General features: G+C 37.3%; 1 protein-coding gene across 3 annotated transcripts in view; it reads right to left on the bottom strand.

The window, feature by feature from the left end:
• Positions 1 to 18,860, bottom strand: part of APC (APC regulator of WNT signaling pathway) — a 74,775-nt gene that overhangs the window by 44,322 nt on the left and 11,593 nt on the right. For 2 of the 3 annotated variants that reach the window (XM_018072832.1, XM_008921434.3), the window contains exons 1-4: positions 18,341 to 18,410; positions 17,757 to 17,909; positions 1,702 to 1,786; positions 560 to 761 (exon numbers count right to left, since the gene is read on the bottom strand). In XM_018072832.1, the coding sequence (XP_017928321.1) occupies positions 560 to 761; positions 1,702 to 1,786; positions 17,757 to 17,891 (422 nt within the window). In that variant the 5' untranslated portion in view covers positions 17,892 to 17,909; positions 18,341 to 18,410. Of the gene's footprint in view, positions 1 to 559; positions 762 to 1,701; positions 1,787 to 17,756; positions 17,910 to 18,340; positions 18,411 to 18,860 lie in introns of those variants that run through there. The other variant, XM_018072831.2, reaches the window with a different exon arrangement.

Here is an 18,860-nt window from a genome sequence, read left to right as displayed (position 1 = left end):
AATGCACAATATCTGATGGGAACAACATCTTGAAGATAAGACTAAGTTTTTTGCTTAGCTGACAGATTTGCTGAGAGAGCAGAATCACTAGGTAAATGTCTTCTAACAGTAAATAACTGATAAACTAGTTTTGGTACTTAATAACCATTTGCAAAAGAGAGAAAGAGACTGCATCATCACATTGTTATAGTTTCAGCATTTATCAACAGTGGTGAGGAGATACGGAAGTGTTTGGAATGTTCCACCCCTCTCTACCTAAAAATATTCCAGATACTGACAACCTGCTGTCAAAATAAAGTAACCTTTAGTCAACAAAGAGTAACAATGAAATGCATATATGAAGCAGCAGTAGAAACTGAACAGTGTTTCCAGACTTTTAAAAATATTTTTGTGTGTGCGCATCTAAACATAAAGTAGATTCCTAGTTTCCTACCTTTTAAGGTAAATACACCAGTAACCAAAACCACACTCAGGACAGCTATATACCAGCTGTGTCAGTAAACTGTCATGTTAAAATGAGAAGTCAATCCATACTGGATGAATAAGCAAACAAATTTACCTCTCTTTTTCTAGCTCTTCTAAATAACCAGTGCTTTCTCTGCTTCCATTCATAAAGCCTCTTCTTGGAAATGACCCCATGGGAACTGGACTGCACTCTCCTGAACGGCTCGACACAGACCCTTCCCGGCTCCCATAGGAACGCACGGACACCTTTGGCCTTAGCTTCACTCCAGGGAAGCTGGTACCTTCCAAGTTCAGTTCTGGATAACAAAGAGCAAACATTTCCAGAGCAGAAGTTCAGCAGCAGAAATTTAAAAGATCATTTGTATCTTAAATTTCTTACTTCCTGAATAAATCTGTGGGGTTTTTTTAATGAAAATATTTTGCATGGAAATCCACTGAAGGTGATATTGTGAACACAACCAATGTTAATGTTAGACTTAGCAAACAGTAATCTGAGCAGATAACCAAACTGCAATCCTAGCAATCAGAACAGTATCCCCACAGAAGCCTGCCTGCCTCTTTCTCAGAGGACTTCAGAAATGGGGAGCGTTTTGCATAAACATCATGTGAGATATCTGGTGGCCTACTTCCTAATAATTTCTTTTTCAGAGATCCTGCAGATGCTTCAGCCATGTAACAGATGACTACTCTGTTCATCACATGGCTCTTAAATGTAGATATCCCCTATGGAATTCCTGGGTCAGTGGCAGGGATAATGGATGTATACAGGGAGATAGTGGTCTGGGCTTGTTTTGCACATCCCATACAATGGAATGATGCACATGCTGTAGAAAAGGGGGCATCAATTTGAAGCACGACAGAAACAATTCCAGTAACATGACATGGAGAGGGCAGGACAGGACATGCTAACAGGTTTAGAAAATTGGTGGAATTGCTCCATCATTAACTTATACATATTTTTTCTGAAGAACTGAATGAAATGCAAGTTTTAGCAAAAGCAATTCATAAGAGTAACAGTAGCAAAAGCATAAAAGCACAAAAGAAGCATAGGAATAGATTTTTTTTTTTTTGAGAATGTGTCTGAAAATGTTTAGCAAAAATAGCAGACACTGAGACTATGCCTAACCATCAAAGCCAGCGCCAGGAAGAAGATGCAGCTCAGTTAGAAAACTTTATCCCAAAGAAAAAACAGTGGAGAAACAAATGAACCTAGTTAAAACATAATTTTGGATTTACCTTTAAGTCGTTCCAGTAAGTCTACTTGTCCAGAAGACGCCATTGCCTCATCTTCAATACTTCCTTGTAGCTGTTTCAGTACCTCCTGTAAGAAATAAGCTTGATTGAGAAAACCTTAAAATAATAAACCACAAGGTAAATATGTCTTATCCTGCTCTCAGGTGCACATTCATGCAACAGCTTCTGAGACATTGATGTAAACTGTGAGCAGTGATCAAGTGTCACAACTTTCATTGTCATCAAATACATTATACAGAATTTCCCCAAGCACTCTCATAATGTAAACTATATCCTGCATAACTCAGCCTATCTGGTAGTTCAACCTATTGGCTTACTTAAAACATGCTCCCCTCAAAATGAATACCCGTTATCTCAAATTTACAGATGGAGAAACATTAAGCAGAGAAATTAGTCAGTCTTGTAAAAATAAAGTTTGGGTATGTAACTAACAGAAAAGTGTCATGAACAGAATTCCCAGGATTTACTTTCCTTGAGGCCTTAGCACCACTTTAAGTCAACAAAAAGATTCATCTTGTTTTTGCTACAAATGCTACCACTGTCATGCCTGTGAACAAAAGATTTAGGTTTCCTTCATATTGTTACTACTACTATTACCACCATCACCAAGCCTACAAGGAAGAGATTTAGGACTCCTTCATGAAGCTGAAACTTCAAACTCAAGAATACTGTCCCATGCTATTGAAACTACATGTGACAGAATTATACAGCTGAAGGAACATAGTTCTAGTGCACAAAAAGATTCATAGTAAACAATGACTACTACACTAAGAAGAGCCTGTGAGCCCCAGGTACCCAATGCTCAGTGGCCTAAATTCAGGTAGATGATTAAAGTTAGTGAAAGCCTTTTCAATATCATAATGGCATATGCATCAATAGCAAAAAAACAAATTAAAAACACTGGCTACAAGGCAAAAAGCCCTTACTGGAATTTAAAGTATCATTTCTCCTACTGTGACACAGAAAATATCTCTAGAAGCAGCAATAGTCAGTAGATGAAGACAATTCTGGGTAATGAAAGGTATTATGTAGTTTTCATACATAGACTGTGCTCACAGGATTATACATCTGAAAACCGTTATAATGAATTCTAGACAATTTAAAAAGATGCCCACATCACTGTTTTGCTCTTTTAAGCATACCATACTGCCAGTATTAGTGGTTCTTGCGACTTGTACAGAAAGTACCTTTTAAATACGTTTAGCTCTTTTCAAGGGAAACAACATCACCATCATGGCTAGACTTCGCGAACAAAGATTTGGGGAGGGCTCTACCCACACTTGTTACTGGCATGCTGGTGGCTAAAAAGGCCAAAACAAGATAGACAAGTCCAGTTGCAAAAGGCACAGCAGAAAGACTCCTTAGGTGGCATACTCTGCAAGACATGATTCTTTCTGTGTTGTCTTTTCTCCTCAAGGGTGATCCTGCGTGCTTTCTCAAAAGAAGCAGCAGCGTTACAGATGGTGTGTCTCCAGGCCTCCTGATTGGAGGCCAGAGTAGAGCAGTTATGTTGATCAATATGGCCAAGGCTGAGATGTTGTTTCATCTCAACCTTGTATCTTCTCCTCGGGGCTCCTCTCTTGCGGCAGCCGGTGGCAAGTTCACCATAAAGCAAGATCTTAGGGAGGCGGTGGTCCTTCATCCTGGAGACGTGCCCTGCCCAACACAGCTGTGTTCTCAGCAACATGGCCTCAATGCTTGTGACTGCTGCTTGTTCTAGAACAGATGTATTGGTCACATAATCTGACCAGTGGATGTTTAGGATTGTATGAAGGCAGTGTTGATGGAAGTGTTCTAGGAGACGCAGGTGGTGGCTGTAGATGACCCATGATTCAGAACCATATAAAAGAGTAGACAGCACAATGGCTCTGTAAACACTGATCTTTGTACTTTTCTTCAAGCGTTTATTTCGCCAAACTCTTTTATGGAGTTTTCTGAAGGCACTACATGCCTTTGCTAACCTGTAGTCAATCTCTCCGTCAATCTTACCATCCGAGGAGATGAGGCTACCTAGGTAATTAAACTGCTGGACTGATTTGAGCTCTGATTGGCCAATGGTGATATGGGGATGATGGAAGACTTCCTGAGGTGCAGGTTGATAGAGAACTTCTGTCTTCTTTAAGCTGACTTCCAGCCCAAAAAGCTCAGCAGTGTCTGTGAAGCAGGATGTTAAAAGCTGCAGAGCTGCTTCTGCGGCAGGTGTATGCCTTTGTCTCTTATCTTTGTGCGACTGCATTAGAAGAAGATGCCCGTTGGCCTGCGGTTAACCAACCGGGTGAAGGTGGAGATGAGCTTTGTTTAGGCCACCTTTTCTAGGCCCCTCTCTGAGTGGAGCAAGCAGTGCTCTCCTTGAAAAAGGCTGACTGGTCGTTCAGGATGCTGCCGAAAGAGACTGTCATCTCCGGTCAGTCTCTAACGACCAATGTCCTGAACTAAAGGGAAACAACATGACATCTACAAAAAGTCAAGATATTCTTTAAGCAGCACAGGACTGAGCTTTCTATATTCCAAGTGTTGTTCCTTGTAACAAAAAAAGTAAATAAAATAAAAAAAATAAAAAAAACCTAGAAGAATTTTGAGTATAGAACTGCCAAGGTTCTGGGGAAACAGTCTCCAAGCACTAGACTCAGAGAAAATGGCAGCAGCTCAGTCACTGCAGCTCCCATCATGGAATTAGATGCAGGAACTTTATGAAGAATTCCAGAGTATAGACATGCAAATTACGCTTACACTGTTTTGTGGAAATAATCCTGCAGTGGAATTGAGGTCAAATTTCCCAATTTATGTGTTGCCCAACTGATGAAGGCAAGGTGTGTGTCCACATTCATGTTTTAGTTTGGTACAGTGTGTCCCCCAGACTCCCATTTGCCCCACCAGCTGTAGTTTGGTTCGCACTGTAGGGTATCTCTGAGCATGAACTGAATTCCTTTCAGATCAAACCAAGCCAGCAGTTCCACTCAAGAATGCAAATGGGCACTCACTCCATGGGACTAGGCTGAAGACAGTTCAAAACCAAAATCCTCTAAAATACATACAGTATATGCATGCTGGATCCTTAATACAATTACCTACAGATCTGCTCTTACTGCACTACCTGTTAATGCCAGCTTCGCCTTTAGGATCAAGCCTGGGGTGATAAAATCTCTGCTCTTGGAAACACATCTTCCCTGTGCTTGTGCTCAAGGGCATCCTCATTAGCCATATGGCCCAGCCATCTCTATACATAACATCTGCCTTGTCAGCAAAGTCAGACGTACAACTAATGTGTTTTTCAAAGGACTACTACATTATCTGACGTAAGGGCAGATGAAATCTGCAGACAGCAGTCTTAGTTTAAAAGTCTCAAAGGGCAATGTGGATACATGGAGTAGGTCTTGAGAGTTTTGCAGCCTTGTGAAAGATCTGTCAACTCAGATAAATTTATAAATAACTAATGAATCGCTTTTCTCTGAAAACAACACCCTTGTACAGGGTAAAAACCCAGCTCAAACAACCCAGCTCTCCTTCCGTTCCCTTCTTAGAAGCCTCTTTCTCACCCCTCTGTGGCATATCTGCTATTTCAGTATGTTCAGGATACTTTCACACATAATAAGTCTTCCTGCTTCAAGAGCCAATATGAAAAGCTAAGTGAAATTGCTATCAACTTTTCCTGCACTACCAAATTACATAACTGAGGTGTCCAGGCAGCAAGGGATTGCTCTCTCTAAATGCTGGTAACAGTTCAACATTAGCATACTGGATCACTTTTCTCAGTTTTTTCTGTTTCAATTCACTAATTTAGGCTTTAACTTTTTCTTTTTTTTTTTTTGTTAAATTATCTCATTTTTTTTGCCAAACAGCACATGTATTTTTTTTCATGTTAGTAGACAATGTGCTCTTTCTTGTATTTTTCTACATTTCTCTGCTATAGTGCCATTATGAGGCTATGACATCACCTTCACACTCCATCATGACATACTTTGAAATCTAATCTGACAATTATATAAATAGGCAGTTAAATAAAGCAGACAAAGGTTAGAGAGAGAGTGGCAGCCACTGGGCCAGCTACTGGTGAAAAATGAGGCAGCGTGCTAAAATGACACGTTGGTAAATTCACATTTTCACTTGAATAAAGAATGGAGAATTTTTCTGCAATAACCTAGCTGTAGGAAACATGGCAAGTTATCTATTACTGTACTAATGAAAATATTTATTCACTATTTATAATCCAGGATTCAGCACTAACAGTTTACATGCATACAGTGATTTGAAACAGTACTTTCCCACAACAATTCTGTATTATATTTGATATAATTTCTGCTAAAGAGTAAAACAGTCTCCACAAACAAAGCTGAATCAATTTTACTGAAGGTAAATTAATATTCTGTTTAGTTATGCAACTTTCAATAAATATATCTGTAGTGGTTTACAGCATTATTCTAAGCAAATCCTTTACTAACTTAGCAGCGACCTACTGAAAGAATACACAAATGTATCTATAAGGAAAGGCTGCAAGTTTTCCTCCTTTTAAAGACCGCAAGTCAAATTATTTTAATGGTCACTATAATATAACCTAGTTTATCTTGTCCTGTGGCAGAACTACAAAAGAATGCTTTTGGAAATGGAGCAGGCCCTATGACTCATCATCATTTAAAAGGGTTTCTGTCTTCACAGTCTCTGGACTGTGAAGTACTGAAAAAACGACAATTTTTTGTTTCTCTAGTCGGTGGTTTTGTTTTTTTTTTTTGGACTTTGTGGATATAGTCCTGACCTTAAAATTACTTTACGGATAATTAAATAAAAAAGATCAGATCCACCAGCATGCAACTGTACAACTACTGAGAAGAAAAGCACTTTGACCAACAGTATACGCACCCTGCGAAGTGGTAAGAGCTGTAAATAAAATGACTTAAGGGCTGTTTATAAAGAAAGGAATCACAGAGGAACAACAGTAACAAGGGCAGATTTAAAATCCTAAGGAGTTAAGCTTTAAGGTCTCTTCAATTTTTGAGAACTTTAAGTAAAAATATTAATATTTAGGAACATTTCAAATTATGGTATCTGAAAAAAGACATTCTGATGACAATTCAGACAAATCAGTTATGTTTGGTTTACAATTTCAGACAGTAACTTAACAACTATCTTAGCACTCAGCAGGACAGATATATGCATACAGACTAGGAACTATTATTTTTAACCAAATCAGCCACAATTTAAAACGAGAATATTTCTGACAGCATTGGTACTAATATTTTTAACCTGATATACTGGAAACTTAATATAGAATTCCTAACCTGAAAGTGTTTTTTGACCCTCAATGGGATTGAACGCCAGATTGTTTCCATTATTATTTGTTTAAAAGGGCAGAAAAAAGCTAGCACATACTAAAAGCATATCCATCACTCAAATTCCACAAAATCATTAGATGTGAGAACAGTGCAGGGGAGAGACTCTAGAATAGTATTTTTCTATGCCTTGAACTTAAGTTCAAGGTCTCACATGACCCTTCATCACTATATGAACTTAACAGTGCCTTAATTCTATCAGTGGTACAACATTCATAGGAAACAAGGGAGTGTTTGGAAGAAGCCCTTTACTCCTCTACATTTTCGTGAATTACACAGCTATAATTAATCAAGCTTGGTGGGAACCTCTCTAATTGGGGCTCTGGTTGCTCAACCTTGTAACCAGACCCAAACAATAAAAGCAATGATGACAGCACTGCTGACTGAGGTGAAACACTGCACCAAACTCAACTTTCAGCCTTGTAGAAAGAGGAGAGCATTTGTTATGTGAAATGATGTTGTTCATTTTAATTTAAAACAATGTCATTTTCTGAAAGAAAAATATTCACTCGGTGCCACCATGCTCAGGAGCTGTCACTTGCTGTACACACAGAAGACAGTACTAAGTCTTTCGTGCAAGCACACTGTCAGGTCAGCTTAAGTTATCTGATTTTATTGCACAAAAAGGGCCATCTGAAGTAATGGCATTAACTATATATACCACCAGTTCAATTTCACCTAAATTCTAAAATAAATTTAAAAAAAAAAATTAAAAATCTTGAATTTTCCAACCAATTTGGATTCTGGTAGAATCTTTAGAGTTGCAAAGATCAGGCTAAAAATATTATTTATTGTAAAATCATAAAAGACACAAAAATCCCACAACATAATGCCACTGCTGCTTCTTTGTAGCTTAAATAAATTCATGGATATTTTAGATGTCTGTTTTATAGGATGCAAAATGACTTTCATAACCATATTTTTGGTTCACGTGAACTTATGAAGATGTCTGACTGCGTACTGAAGAGAATTATTTCCTAGATTCCCAGAATTTCCCATATTATCAATATGCTTCCTCTCTGAGTCACTATCCTGATATGATAGATTCCTTTATGTGCCTTTAATGACATTACCTCTTGCCTCCTGAAAGACTGGACTACATGGGGTAGCAGAAAAAACATTCAGCATGTGCAAAATCCAACTGCAAGCAAATGAAATAATCAGAGAAGAAAGATGCAGGCTTGCATTAGGGAGATAAAAAATAAATAAAAAACCTATATAATGTTTCCTATGCTAACCATGATTACTATTTTCCCTTGCAAGACTTCAAAAGTTCAAGTGCATACATGTTGGGAAAGGATGTGTTGAAATAAATGGAAACCAAGCACGTACTAGAAGGAAAGCACTGGATGAATTCGCACAGCATAAGGTACAGAAGCTGAGAATTTAGCACGTATTCCACAAATATTTATACAGGCAAGGATTGCTACTGCTGAATCAATGCCTTTTCTCCCTAGTTGTTCGCCAAACAATGTGTTTGCTGAAAAAAAAAAATGAAAAATTACATTTTCATTAGTTTAGCCTCAAAATAGTCATTGTTAATATTAGCAGCAAGAAGACAGCAGCTCTGCCTCAAGAGTTAATTTTCCAGATGAACATCCCTTGTGTGTGAGACTACATGCAGCTCATTTCACTCGCAATTATCATGTACAGCAAGTCTGTTCATAAGGGGGTTAAATAACGCAAACATGAAAAAATTAGAAAGCCAGCATGGCTACTCAAAGAGCAAAACAAGGTATTACCACATTCTGTCCATTTTTATCACAGTTGTTGTGAAGAACGGGATAAATACAAAGCTAAAAGAGGCTCCACCTGAGAGCAGGGGTGTATGTACACATCTACTGTGCAAATGCCTATATGGTCAACACCTTTGGAAGGGGACCTGACTTTCAAAGAGTCAGATACTGTGCTACTCTTATGTTTTTTATGTAATCCCTTCTTAAACAGCTAAAATGTTAAATTTCTACAGCTAGCTAATTCATTACTATGCACAACAAACACAGCTGACATAGCAATTTTTTAACATCTGTATTATTACATTTGAGAATAAAAATTCAGAATAATATTTCAGAATACGAAACATAATTCAGTTACACTGAAAGCAAAATATAAATTATTACTGAATCAAAATATTTTGGTAGGTTGTACTGAATATAACTGGATTTTGAGCAGCTTCTGGCTAGTGCCATGTGAGGTGTGTATCTTACAGTTCTCACTGAATTCTTTCCTGCCAGCTTGGCCATCTCCAGACAGTGTTTCTGACTCGGGACTGCAGTCATGCAATTTGCAGAATGGATGTGACCCACTCATAATGAGACCAGAGTCATTCAAAGAGGCATAGTTTGGCTAAGAAATCCAACTGACAGAGGAGGACAGAGTTCTAGTTTAGTTTTAAGACTGTGGGAGGAAAAAAAAAAAAGTATTTTCTGGGGAAAAAATTTCCATTTTTTCTGCAGACTCAATTTCTGCCAAGAAGTAACTTTCAAGAGTAATACTTGACATAATACACATCCCTATATACCTGAAAACATCTGTTAAAAAACTTCCTTTGCAGAAGTAAACTAAAAAATAACACTGTTACACAAGCATATATTTTCATCCATACTAAGAGCATTGATCATGCTGACTTTGGAAGGATTTTTTTTTTTAGATTAGGTAAAAATGCATTATAGGATGTACAGACCAGCAGGTAAAATCAGGACAGCATTATCTACCTTAAACCTGGCATTTCCTTGAGGTTTTAATGTGCAAACTCAAATAAAATGTATTTTAAGTCTCTCTTTGGTGTGCTTTTTTTTTTAATCTAAAACCGAAAAAGAGTCAAGATAAATTCGATTGTGTAAATTATGTTTTTTTGGTAGTTTATCTCAAACACAAAGTTTGTTAGGGCTACAAGCAAAGAACAGATCTGGTGGTCAAATTAATTGCAACATATACAAACAAGAAACTGCAAAGAATTTTTTTTAATTTATGCTTTTGATTAATTGGTTTCCTCACATAGTTTCCTTCTCAAAAGCAGGAAACGTATTACACAAACTCCTCATTTGAGCATCTTGAGCTGCTCTTCTAGATATTTCTACATTTCCCTTTATTGTTGTCAGTAATTTGTGTTCCTGTTTAATGTTACCCAAAAGCTGGGACCAACAAAATTCAGTGAAGTATCAGAGAAATCAAGACAAAGCATCTACTGTGTATCAGACAGTTTATGTATCAGTATATGCTTTAAAAATACTGGAAGTTTAGACAAAAAACCAAGCTCTGTTAAGTCAGCAGAGCCCAATGTACCACAAAAACAACTCCTAAGAGCTAGGAGTACAAAAGTGTTAAAAAAACCCTCAACCTCTTAACTTTGGATGCATCAGCCAGAATGCTAAAAAAAAATCAGTCAGACAAAATGAAGTTGGCTGGAAGCTGCCTGGAAACAATGCCAGGAGAAGGGCAGATTCAACACACTTCACCACTTTCTCAGCTGCACTACTTGCATGGCAATGAGCAAAGGAAGAGCACGCTGGAAGTTTCTCATCACTTGGTGACACACTGTCTAATTAAGGAGGGAAAATTTATGTTCAACTGCTGCCAGTAGGAAGCAAAAAGAGAATTTTTTTTTCACTATAGCTTGTATCCAGGTAAACAGGAGTCCTCTCCAAAAAGCTGTAAGCCAGGCATGCACAGAATGATGAAATAAACGCCAGAAGGATGCAGTAAAAGTGGTAATGTATCCACATAACCTCATAGCAGCACAGTAATGACACCACAGCATGACCATAGAATCTCTGAATCATTTAGGTTGGGGAAAATCTTTAAGGTCAGCCGTTAACCCAGCACTGCCAGGTCCACCACTAACACAAGTGCCACATCTGTATATCTTCAAATACCTCCAGGGATGGTGACTCCATCACTGCCCTGAGCAGCGTGTTACTGCGCATGACAACTCCTTTGGTGAAGAAATTTTCCCTAACATCCAAAATAAACCTCTGCTGGTGCAACATGAGCCTATTTCCTCTTATCCTGTGGCTTATTATTTGGGAGAAGGGACCTACCCCAAAATCATCACAACCTCCTTCCAGGTAGCTGTACAGAGATAAGATCTCCCCTGAGCTTCCTTTTCTCCAGGCTAAACACTCCAAGCTCCCTCAGCTGCTTCTCATCAGACTTGCACACTAGGCAAGAACCAAGAATAGAAACAAGAACAGAATCAAGAGCAAATGCTATCCTTGACACTGAGACAGACCAAACATCTTTCCAAACCAACATCTCCCCTTCCAACAGTAGAAACCTAGAGAGGATACACAAACAAAACCTAACTCTTCATTTCTTTTGTATGTCCTCTTACCAGCTTCCCTCTGGCCTTGACTTGCAGACTTCCTGAAACCATGTCTCCAGCGGTCCTACCTCCCACAGCAAAAACATGATATGGAACAAGCCTTGTTTTGTTTGTTTTCCACTGGCTATCTCACTTTGTTTGATGTCTCTTAGATCTGGTATTCAGGAAAACCAGTAATTCCCTGTTAATTTTCCTCAACATATTTATTATCTTTTAGAGCTCAACAACCTTTTTCCCATCCTGTTCCTCTCTGTTTTTAATCTCTCTACACCTGAAAAGTCCCATTTTTACTCACGCATGCCACTTAAGGAAGATTTTCAGATCACTTAATTTTTTTTTGAATCTATATGAATTACACTAGATCTTTCCTGAGGAGAGGTTCATCAGAACAGGACTTGATACTCATCTTCTGGATGCAGCATGTGTCCACTGTGACACAGTCATAGCTTTTTTGTTTCCTTATTTATGCTCAGAAATTCCCAGTATCTGAGCAACCTTTTGGATCCAAACTAAGCACTAACCTGGCAACACATTAAAAAAAACTCTATATTTTTCAGATGTTTAGAGTATCCCTAAGACCTCTTTCTATCTTGTAGCCATGTTAATTCACATCCCCTCATGGCATACATAAAGTTAAGGCTGTTTTCTAAAAGTCATGACTCCACTATGCTTTGGAACACAGAATTTTATTTGCCATGTATTCAGTCACTCGATACCACAAGATTCTTCCCCAGCGCTTCACACTCTTGTGTTTATTTTTACCACCATGAAAATCATCAGTCAGACTTCTCTATCTCACTTTTTCCCCACACAACTTATGAATATGTTGGAAAGAAATACAGGTAGTAGCAGAAATGTCACTATGATATTACTAGTTTAATAAGGTAAAACAAACAACAAACAAAGAAACCCCAACAAAAACTAAAAAAACCAAATCATGACTATTTATTCTGCACTTCATTTTCTACTTTTAATTAGGATAATCATCAAAGAACCTTCCTAAATCAACTTAAGTTCTCCAAGAGTCTTTGATGAGGGACACTACTAAACTCATTTTAGAAAAACAAGCAGAGTCATCAGTGCCAATACTGCTTACCTCCTACTCAATGATTCCTCCAAAGAACTCATATTTGAGAGCTGCACTTCTCCATAAGAAAGAAAAGTTAGATCTTTACCCACTAGTGGTCTGTTTTTTACTGTGGTTTCTGATATGCCCATTACAAACTCAAGTTTGCAAGTCTATAGACCAGCAGTTTTTTCTAAATTTTTTTTTTCTTAAAAAGCAGTATCACATTTGCCATCTTCCATAACTTGCATGACGAGGTCATTTTAAGCAAAAAATTTTGATTGTCTGACAACTGGTTGAAAACCCGATGACTTTTGACAGAAGGGAAATAATTTGCAAGATTACAATTTTAAGTATCAAGATCTCACTGTCATTCAAGTAAATGATTTCTTCTCTTTCTTAGGTTGTAATCAGTTTTCTTTAAAGCCAAAGGGGTAATACCTTAATCTTCCCAATTGTTGAAGAGAAGGTAGAACAGGTCACACCTTACAATTGACAGTTCAGCAATTTCATACTCAGCTTGGGTGAATATAATTTATTTCTGACATTTCACTTCCATCTGTTTCATCCCTTTGTTCTCTAAGTTTTATTATTGACACTTAAAACATAAGACAGAGCCACTGAGACGTTCTCAGCATTGTACAGTTCTGTATGACCAATAACTGTGGAGATATCACAAAACTGGTTTTGGTTCATGAAGGAACTATAATCCACTATGTTCTATCTGACGACCTCTCAGCAGAAATAACAAAATACCAGATAACTCAGAAATCAGATCTCCAGGGACAGTTCTGGAAGTAATGCTAATAACTCTAATGTGTAGCAGGATGCAGAAAGAAATGTGTATCACACTAAATTCAAGATTCAAATAAAAACATGTCAAGTTGCACTGTAGTTTGGTTATTCTACTGTAGTTATGTGCAGCCTATTCACTAACTGCAATTCCAGATCAAATCTCAACATAAGCACTTCTCTTCTGTGTACTGAATGCTCTACTGAATGCAGCTTAACATAATTTTTCTATTGTTTTTTTCTATGTATGCCTTGGTGAAACATTTCACTGTGTGATGCCAACCAATTATCTTTTATCTGAGGACAATAAGACAAAAGGAAAAGGCAAAATGAAGCGAAAACACTCTCCCATTCCACTGAGATGGAAAAATGACATTATCTGACAGAGTAAGTATCCCCAGCAAAATGTATAATTTATGTTGTTAATATTTCTGAAGATGGGATTAAAAATATGGGTATCTGTTAAATGTATTTATCTACCACCTACATGAGGAACCTCACATACAGAGAGATGCACACTACATTATGTACATAGCACCTGACAAAATGTTAGGCTGTATATATCAGAGGTCTCTGTGAATATGTTGGGCTTCAAATTCCAATCTGCAAACACACGGCTTACCACAATAGACTGAAATAAAAACTCTTGTGCCAGTTACAAAAATATCTCCCAGCACCTTCTGTGCTTTACAGTGAGGGTCAATAAACACTGATGATCAGAGGCAGCTGATCAGAACAAAGTGGGTTTTCGAGGTTAAATACCAAGAAATGGAAGCTAAGCATAATAGAATGACCATAAAATGAGGTTTGGCAATTTAAAAGAAAATGTGGTCACCTGCTTAGCTAATAGAGGAGACATCTGATAAAAGCAGTTACTCATTCCTAAAGACAGAATTCCTCAGCAGACATTCAGAAGAATGAAATGAAGAATTAAACAAACTGAAAAATCATATGTAGAATAAAATTTTAAGTGTACTACATAAAAGTAAAAGAGACATTTTGCTCACAGAACATCACATATACGACAAATGGCTTTCTTACACAAAATATCATGCATTGCTCATTTACTGTAAAATCCAAGCACTCAGTAAGTATGAAAATCAAGCTCCTTTACTACTACTTGAGTTCTAGAAGTTAAATATACCTATTTCCCTCCAGATTTTATACAGGGAAAAATGATGATATCCAGTAGCTATGACATTAGAAAAATATGTATATGTCATCCTTAAGAGAAAAGTACTTGTCTTTGACAAGAATCAGGCAGGAAAGTCTCACAAAAATCTCCTACAAATGTGGGAGACATGTAAACACATGCACAGAGTAGCAGAGCTGACAATGGACTGCTTTTTGTCTCTTCATTAATTTTACATATTTTTCTAAATTTGTCCATAGTCTGTGTTTATGCAGTTACTCCTACATCTAGACACTGACACCATTTTTCTCCGCTTACTAGCCAACACTGTTATTTCATCAACCATGAAACAGCATATTTGTTGATTTAGAGAGAACATTTTATCATACCAAACTGCTATATTTCATCCGACAATAAGCCCATAATAACAACTGAATTTCCTAAGTTAGTCATAATACTCTGAGGGATTTCTTTTGTTTGAACAGTTAATCCCTAGGACAACAGAAATTAAAAAACAAAGTGGAGATTGTTTTACTAATCATTTTGGCACCCCGCATTATCATATTTCTCTTTGTTTACCCATCATGTTGTTTTCTCGTTAGCAAATGGAATTTTCACTTTTAAACAAGAGATTTAGCTTTAAACATGAAGCATTCAGACATTGTCCTTATATAGGTCAGTAGCAGTTTATAACAAATACATGTGCAAGATGAGTTCATGTTAAGCTTTTAATACGTGTATGATTGCCTCACAATTCTGAAATGAAGGGATTGTAAAGATGGGGCACATTTACACAACATTTTAACACTACTACTTCCAAAATCAAATTCTTTAAATATACAATATTGTCTTTAAAATGCCCTTCCTAACTACTGCCTTTCACAGCTGATTAAATAATACAAGGAAATGAGGAGACAAAGTAGCAGCCCAAGGAGTCACTGTGAGATGCCCCTGTACTGGGCCATGGATGAAAAGTCATGCTGCAAAACCAGTGATGTTTGCCACAGAACCACACTTTGTCTTCCCCATTCTTGCTCCCCTTCTCCCACTAATATATGGGCTTTTACTTGGTGGGAGGGGTTGCAAGGGCTCTGTGACACTTACATGCTCCCAAAGGATCATTTTTTTCAAAAGATTTTTAACTGCATATATGGTACCCAAAGGGCTTTCAATCTTGAGTGCTCTGGCTCTTCTAATGACTTTGCTTGTAATTATCCCTAATTATAGCACTGGAGCCACATAAACAATGCAGTTTCTTTCAGTAATACAAAGCCACCACATACTTTCTCCAAAAGCTTGCAAAACTAAAATTATCTCCTGACTTAAGAAAATCCTGCAACGAACCCCATCAAACTTCACCCACAGACTCCAATCAGACCCCAAGATCATTCCCACAGTATCCTTCAGGTTCAAGTCAAAGCTATGTCGTGACCCTTCCAAACTCATCTGAAACAAACAAGAGAAAGAAACAACTTCTCGGTTCAGGTGGAGGAGCAAATATTCCTGATATTCCTGAGGAACGTAGTTGATTAAGATTTCTTAATATAACATGGATTTCTCAAACGAACACAGATTTAAAAAAACAAAACAAAACAAAACAAAACAAATTAATCTGCACAGTCTTCTCTCCACCCATCCCCCAAAGTGAAAAGAAACATACTGTGTTTGATATTTGGGTCAGAAGTTTTTTGGGGTAAATTCCTTAGATCTAGAAAGGAACTTCAGGACAGAACAAAATGTGACCTCTACTTTGAATATGCTCAAAAGCACTTTTCTGTGGAGTGTGATAGAGCCAGTTTCTGTTTGGTGATCTGACAGATTTAAAGTAAGAACATAAAGCCATTCCACACCCCAAATGAATGCCCTGGAGACCAGCTTGTACAGCTGGACTGTCTCTACATCAGTGGAAATTTAATTATCTGCAGAAAAACTTAAAAAAACCCAAACAAACAACAAACAACCAAAGCAGCTGTATGTGGACAAAGAAGGGAAAAGAGACATTTTCACTCCTCTTTTTCAAAACTATCAGGAATATCCCCTGCCCTGTTCTTCCTTATTTTAGACTGCAATGACAGGCAGGGTAGGGGAGTTACTGACAAATTGGTTGTAATATCATTTTAAGAAAAACAGTATAAATGACAGGACTAGTTTTCAGATATGTAACTCAGCAAACAAACATTTTTTTCACATCTGCTAATCCCAACAACTGTTTTAAGTAGGTGGTGTAAAGGACTATAATTTCCTTTCAATTTGAGTAGCAAAGTTATTTTCATTTCACACCGCAATGCAAGGATTAAATATATCTGAAAAATTTGTGCTTTTTTTCAAGTGTTGTAACTAGTGACAGTGTTTCATAACACAGGAGAATTTTTCCTCTTACAGTGAATATATGAGCCACAATCTGGAGGAGAAGAAAGGTCAGTTTAACTATTTTTAATTGCTATATTAATCAAGTTATCATATTTTAAAAAAATACAGATTAGTTGTAAAGGAACAGTAAGTCTGTAATATGAAGACCAGAAAGCAAGGAGACTGAGAAAAAAAATACTGTTTAATATTTAGAATATGCCTACCCTGTACAGGAGTATGTACAGAAATAACAACAATTTCCAGGCCTTTTTAACTGAGGTACCAAAAGCAGACTGTTTTTGCTGGCTGTTAGCAAAAAGCAGCAGGATTTGTGAGCTTAGGAAGAGCACTACACCAATGCAGCTATAACACTTGTGAAATTCTGCCTTGTTTAGTGCCATGGATCCCACAGATGCAGCTTTGTATGTATCTTCCTGTGGGTTAAAATCCACCTAAATTCCAGTTGAGCCTAGTGTTTGCTCTTGGATAGGTGGCTCTGAAGGCCCACACCTTGGCAATAAACACCAGAGGGATGGAAGTAGGTGAAATTATGAAGTATTAATTTAGGCTTCGGGAGAGGCTGAAGGACTTGTGGTTTTATCAAAATAAGGAACTTTTCCTTTTGAGATGTTAAATATTGTAATCGTAGTACACCCCAAAACCTCCAGACTTACCTGAAAGCACAGAAAACCTCCAGTCTTACCCATGGTTTCAAGGGATGAACAATACTTGCTTTGTCAATCTATGTCAGTGCTCTGGACTTCCTGCTGGGAAGTTCAGCTGTGCTAAAGTGGTCAGGCTTATCACAACGCACAAGAAAAGAAGCTATGAAATCTGGAAGCTGTCTTCTAGAAAGTGGTTTTGAAAATAACAACAACAACAACAACAATAATAATAATGTAGATTTGATAGTTTTCCCTTATATAGTGTAGAAAAGGAACTTCTATGGGAATCGAAATGCACACAAAAGTTGTTGGGCAACTCCCAGTATGTGACACAAAAGGCAGTAACAGAAATCCCAATGCACCACAGCCACAGAGCTGGCAATACCTTCATATTGGATGCCTCGGTTTCCAGTTTTGTCAGGTGATTTGAGTTATCCTCTAGCTCCTGCCGAAGGTTGGAGTTCTCCATCTTTAATGCCTCAACTTGCTTTAACAATTGATCATAGGAAGCTGCGGCCATCCTGGGCTGCCCTCAGCCCTTAAAAAGGTAAAGAGAAAATATAAAATTTAAACATTTTAGGGAAAAAAACCCCACAACATTGCTCAAATGTATCTAACCATAAAATTACCTCTCTCTGTGCTTTACCACACAACTTTCTAAATATTTAATTTAAATTGATTACATCAAAGTACTAAGGCCTAGAACTAATGCCAGTTCAAGACTTTTTTCCAGTGTGCTTCCATCTGATACACATGATTAAGCAAATTAAAGAAGTTAATTATCAATTGCACTGGTTATTAGGGGAAGCCAGAATACAGGAAAGAAAATTATTGCATCATGCAAAAGCATCCTTAGTACTTGCACTTCAGCATCAACATGGAGAAACTGCAGATAATAGATCATATATAGTAATTTTTGGATAGACAACAAGCACCATCAAACATAACTAAAAGATGCTGACTGCCTACTCATTTTATGAAGCGAATGATAGTCGCAGATGTTCAAGATTCCTAGGAATAGCACGCAAAACTGAAGAGGATGCTGTATAAAAGGCAAGTGATAAATATTAGGCAATTTTAACAGAAAAAAACCCACTACCTCAAGTAGAGTAAATATATAGATATTTTGTAAAAATATCCTCAAAGGCACAAGATTAGAACAAAATTTCTACACAAGAAGTGGTCATATGGCACAGTAGAATTTAAAGATAAAAGGTTATTCTTGATATCAAATATTTATATATGTAAATATATATATATATATATATATATATATATAAAATAAAACATATATTACCCAAAATAGTATGGGAGATAGAAATATATCCCCATACTATTTTGGGTAATACTGTAATACAGTTGCAAAGCACCATCACAATTACTCAAGCAATACAAAGGAGAAAGAAACAAATACTCTTATTTAAATTATAAACTTCAAATTGTTTCCCACTTCCCAAACCACAAGCCATCACAGTTGTTCATCTAACAA

This window comes from Manacus vitellinus, unplaced genomic scaffold (genome assembly GCF_001715985.3).
Source record: "Manacus vitellinus isolate BGI_N305 unplaced genomic scaffold, ASM171598v3 scaffold_23_pilon, whole genome shotgun sequence".
NCBI classification, from domain to species: domain Eukaryota; kingdom Metazoa; phylum Chordata; class Aves; order Passeriformes; family Pipridae; genus Manacus; species Manacus vitellinus.
The sequence above is the reverse complement of the archived record's forward strand: the minus strand, read 5'-3'. Positions and strand labels throughout refer to the sequence as shown.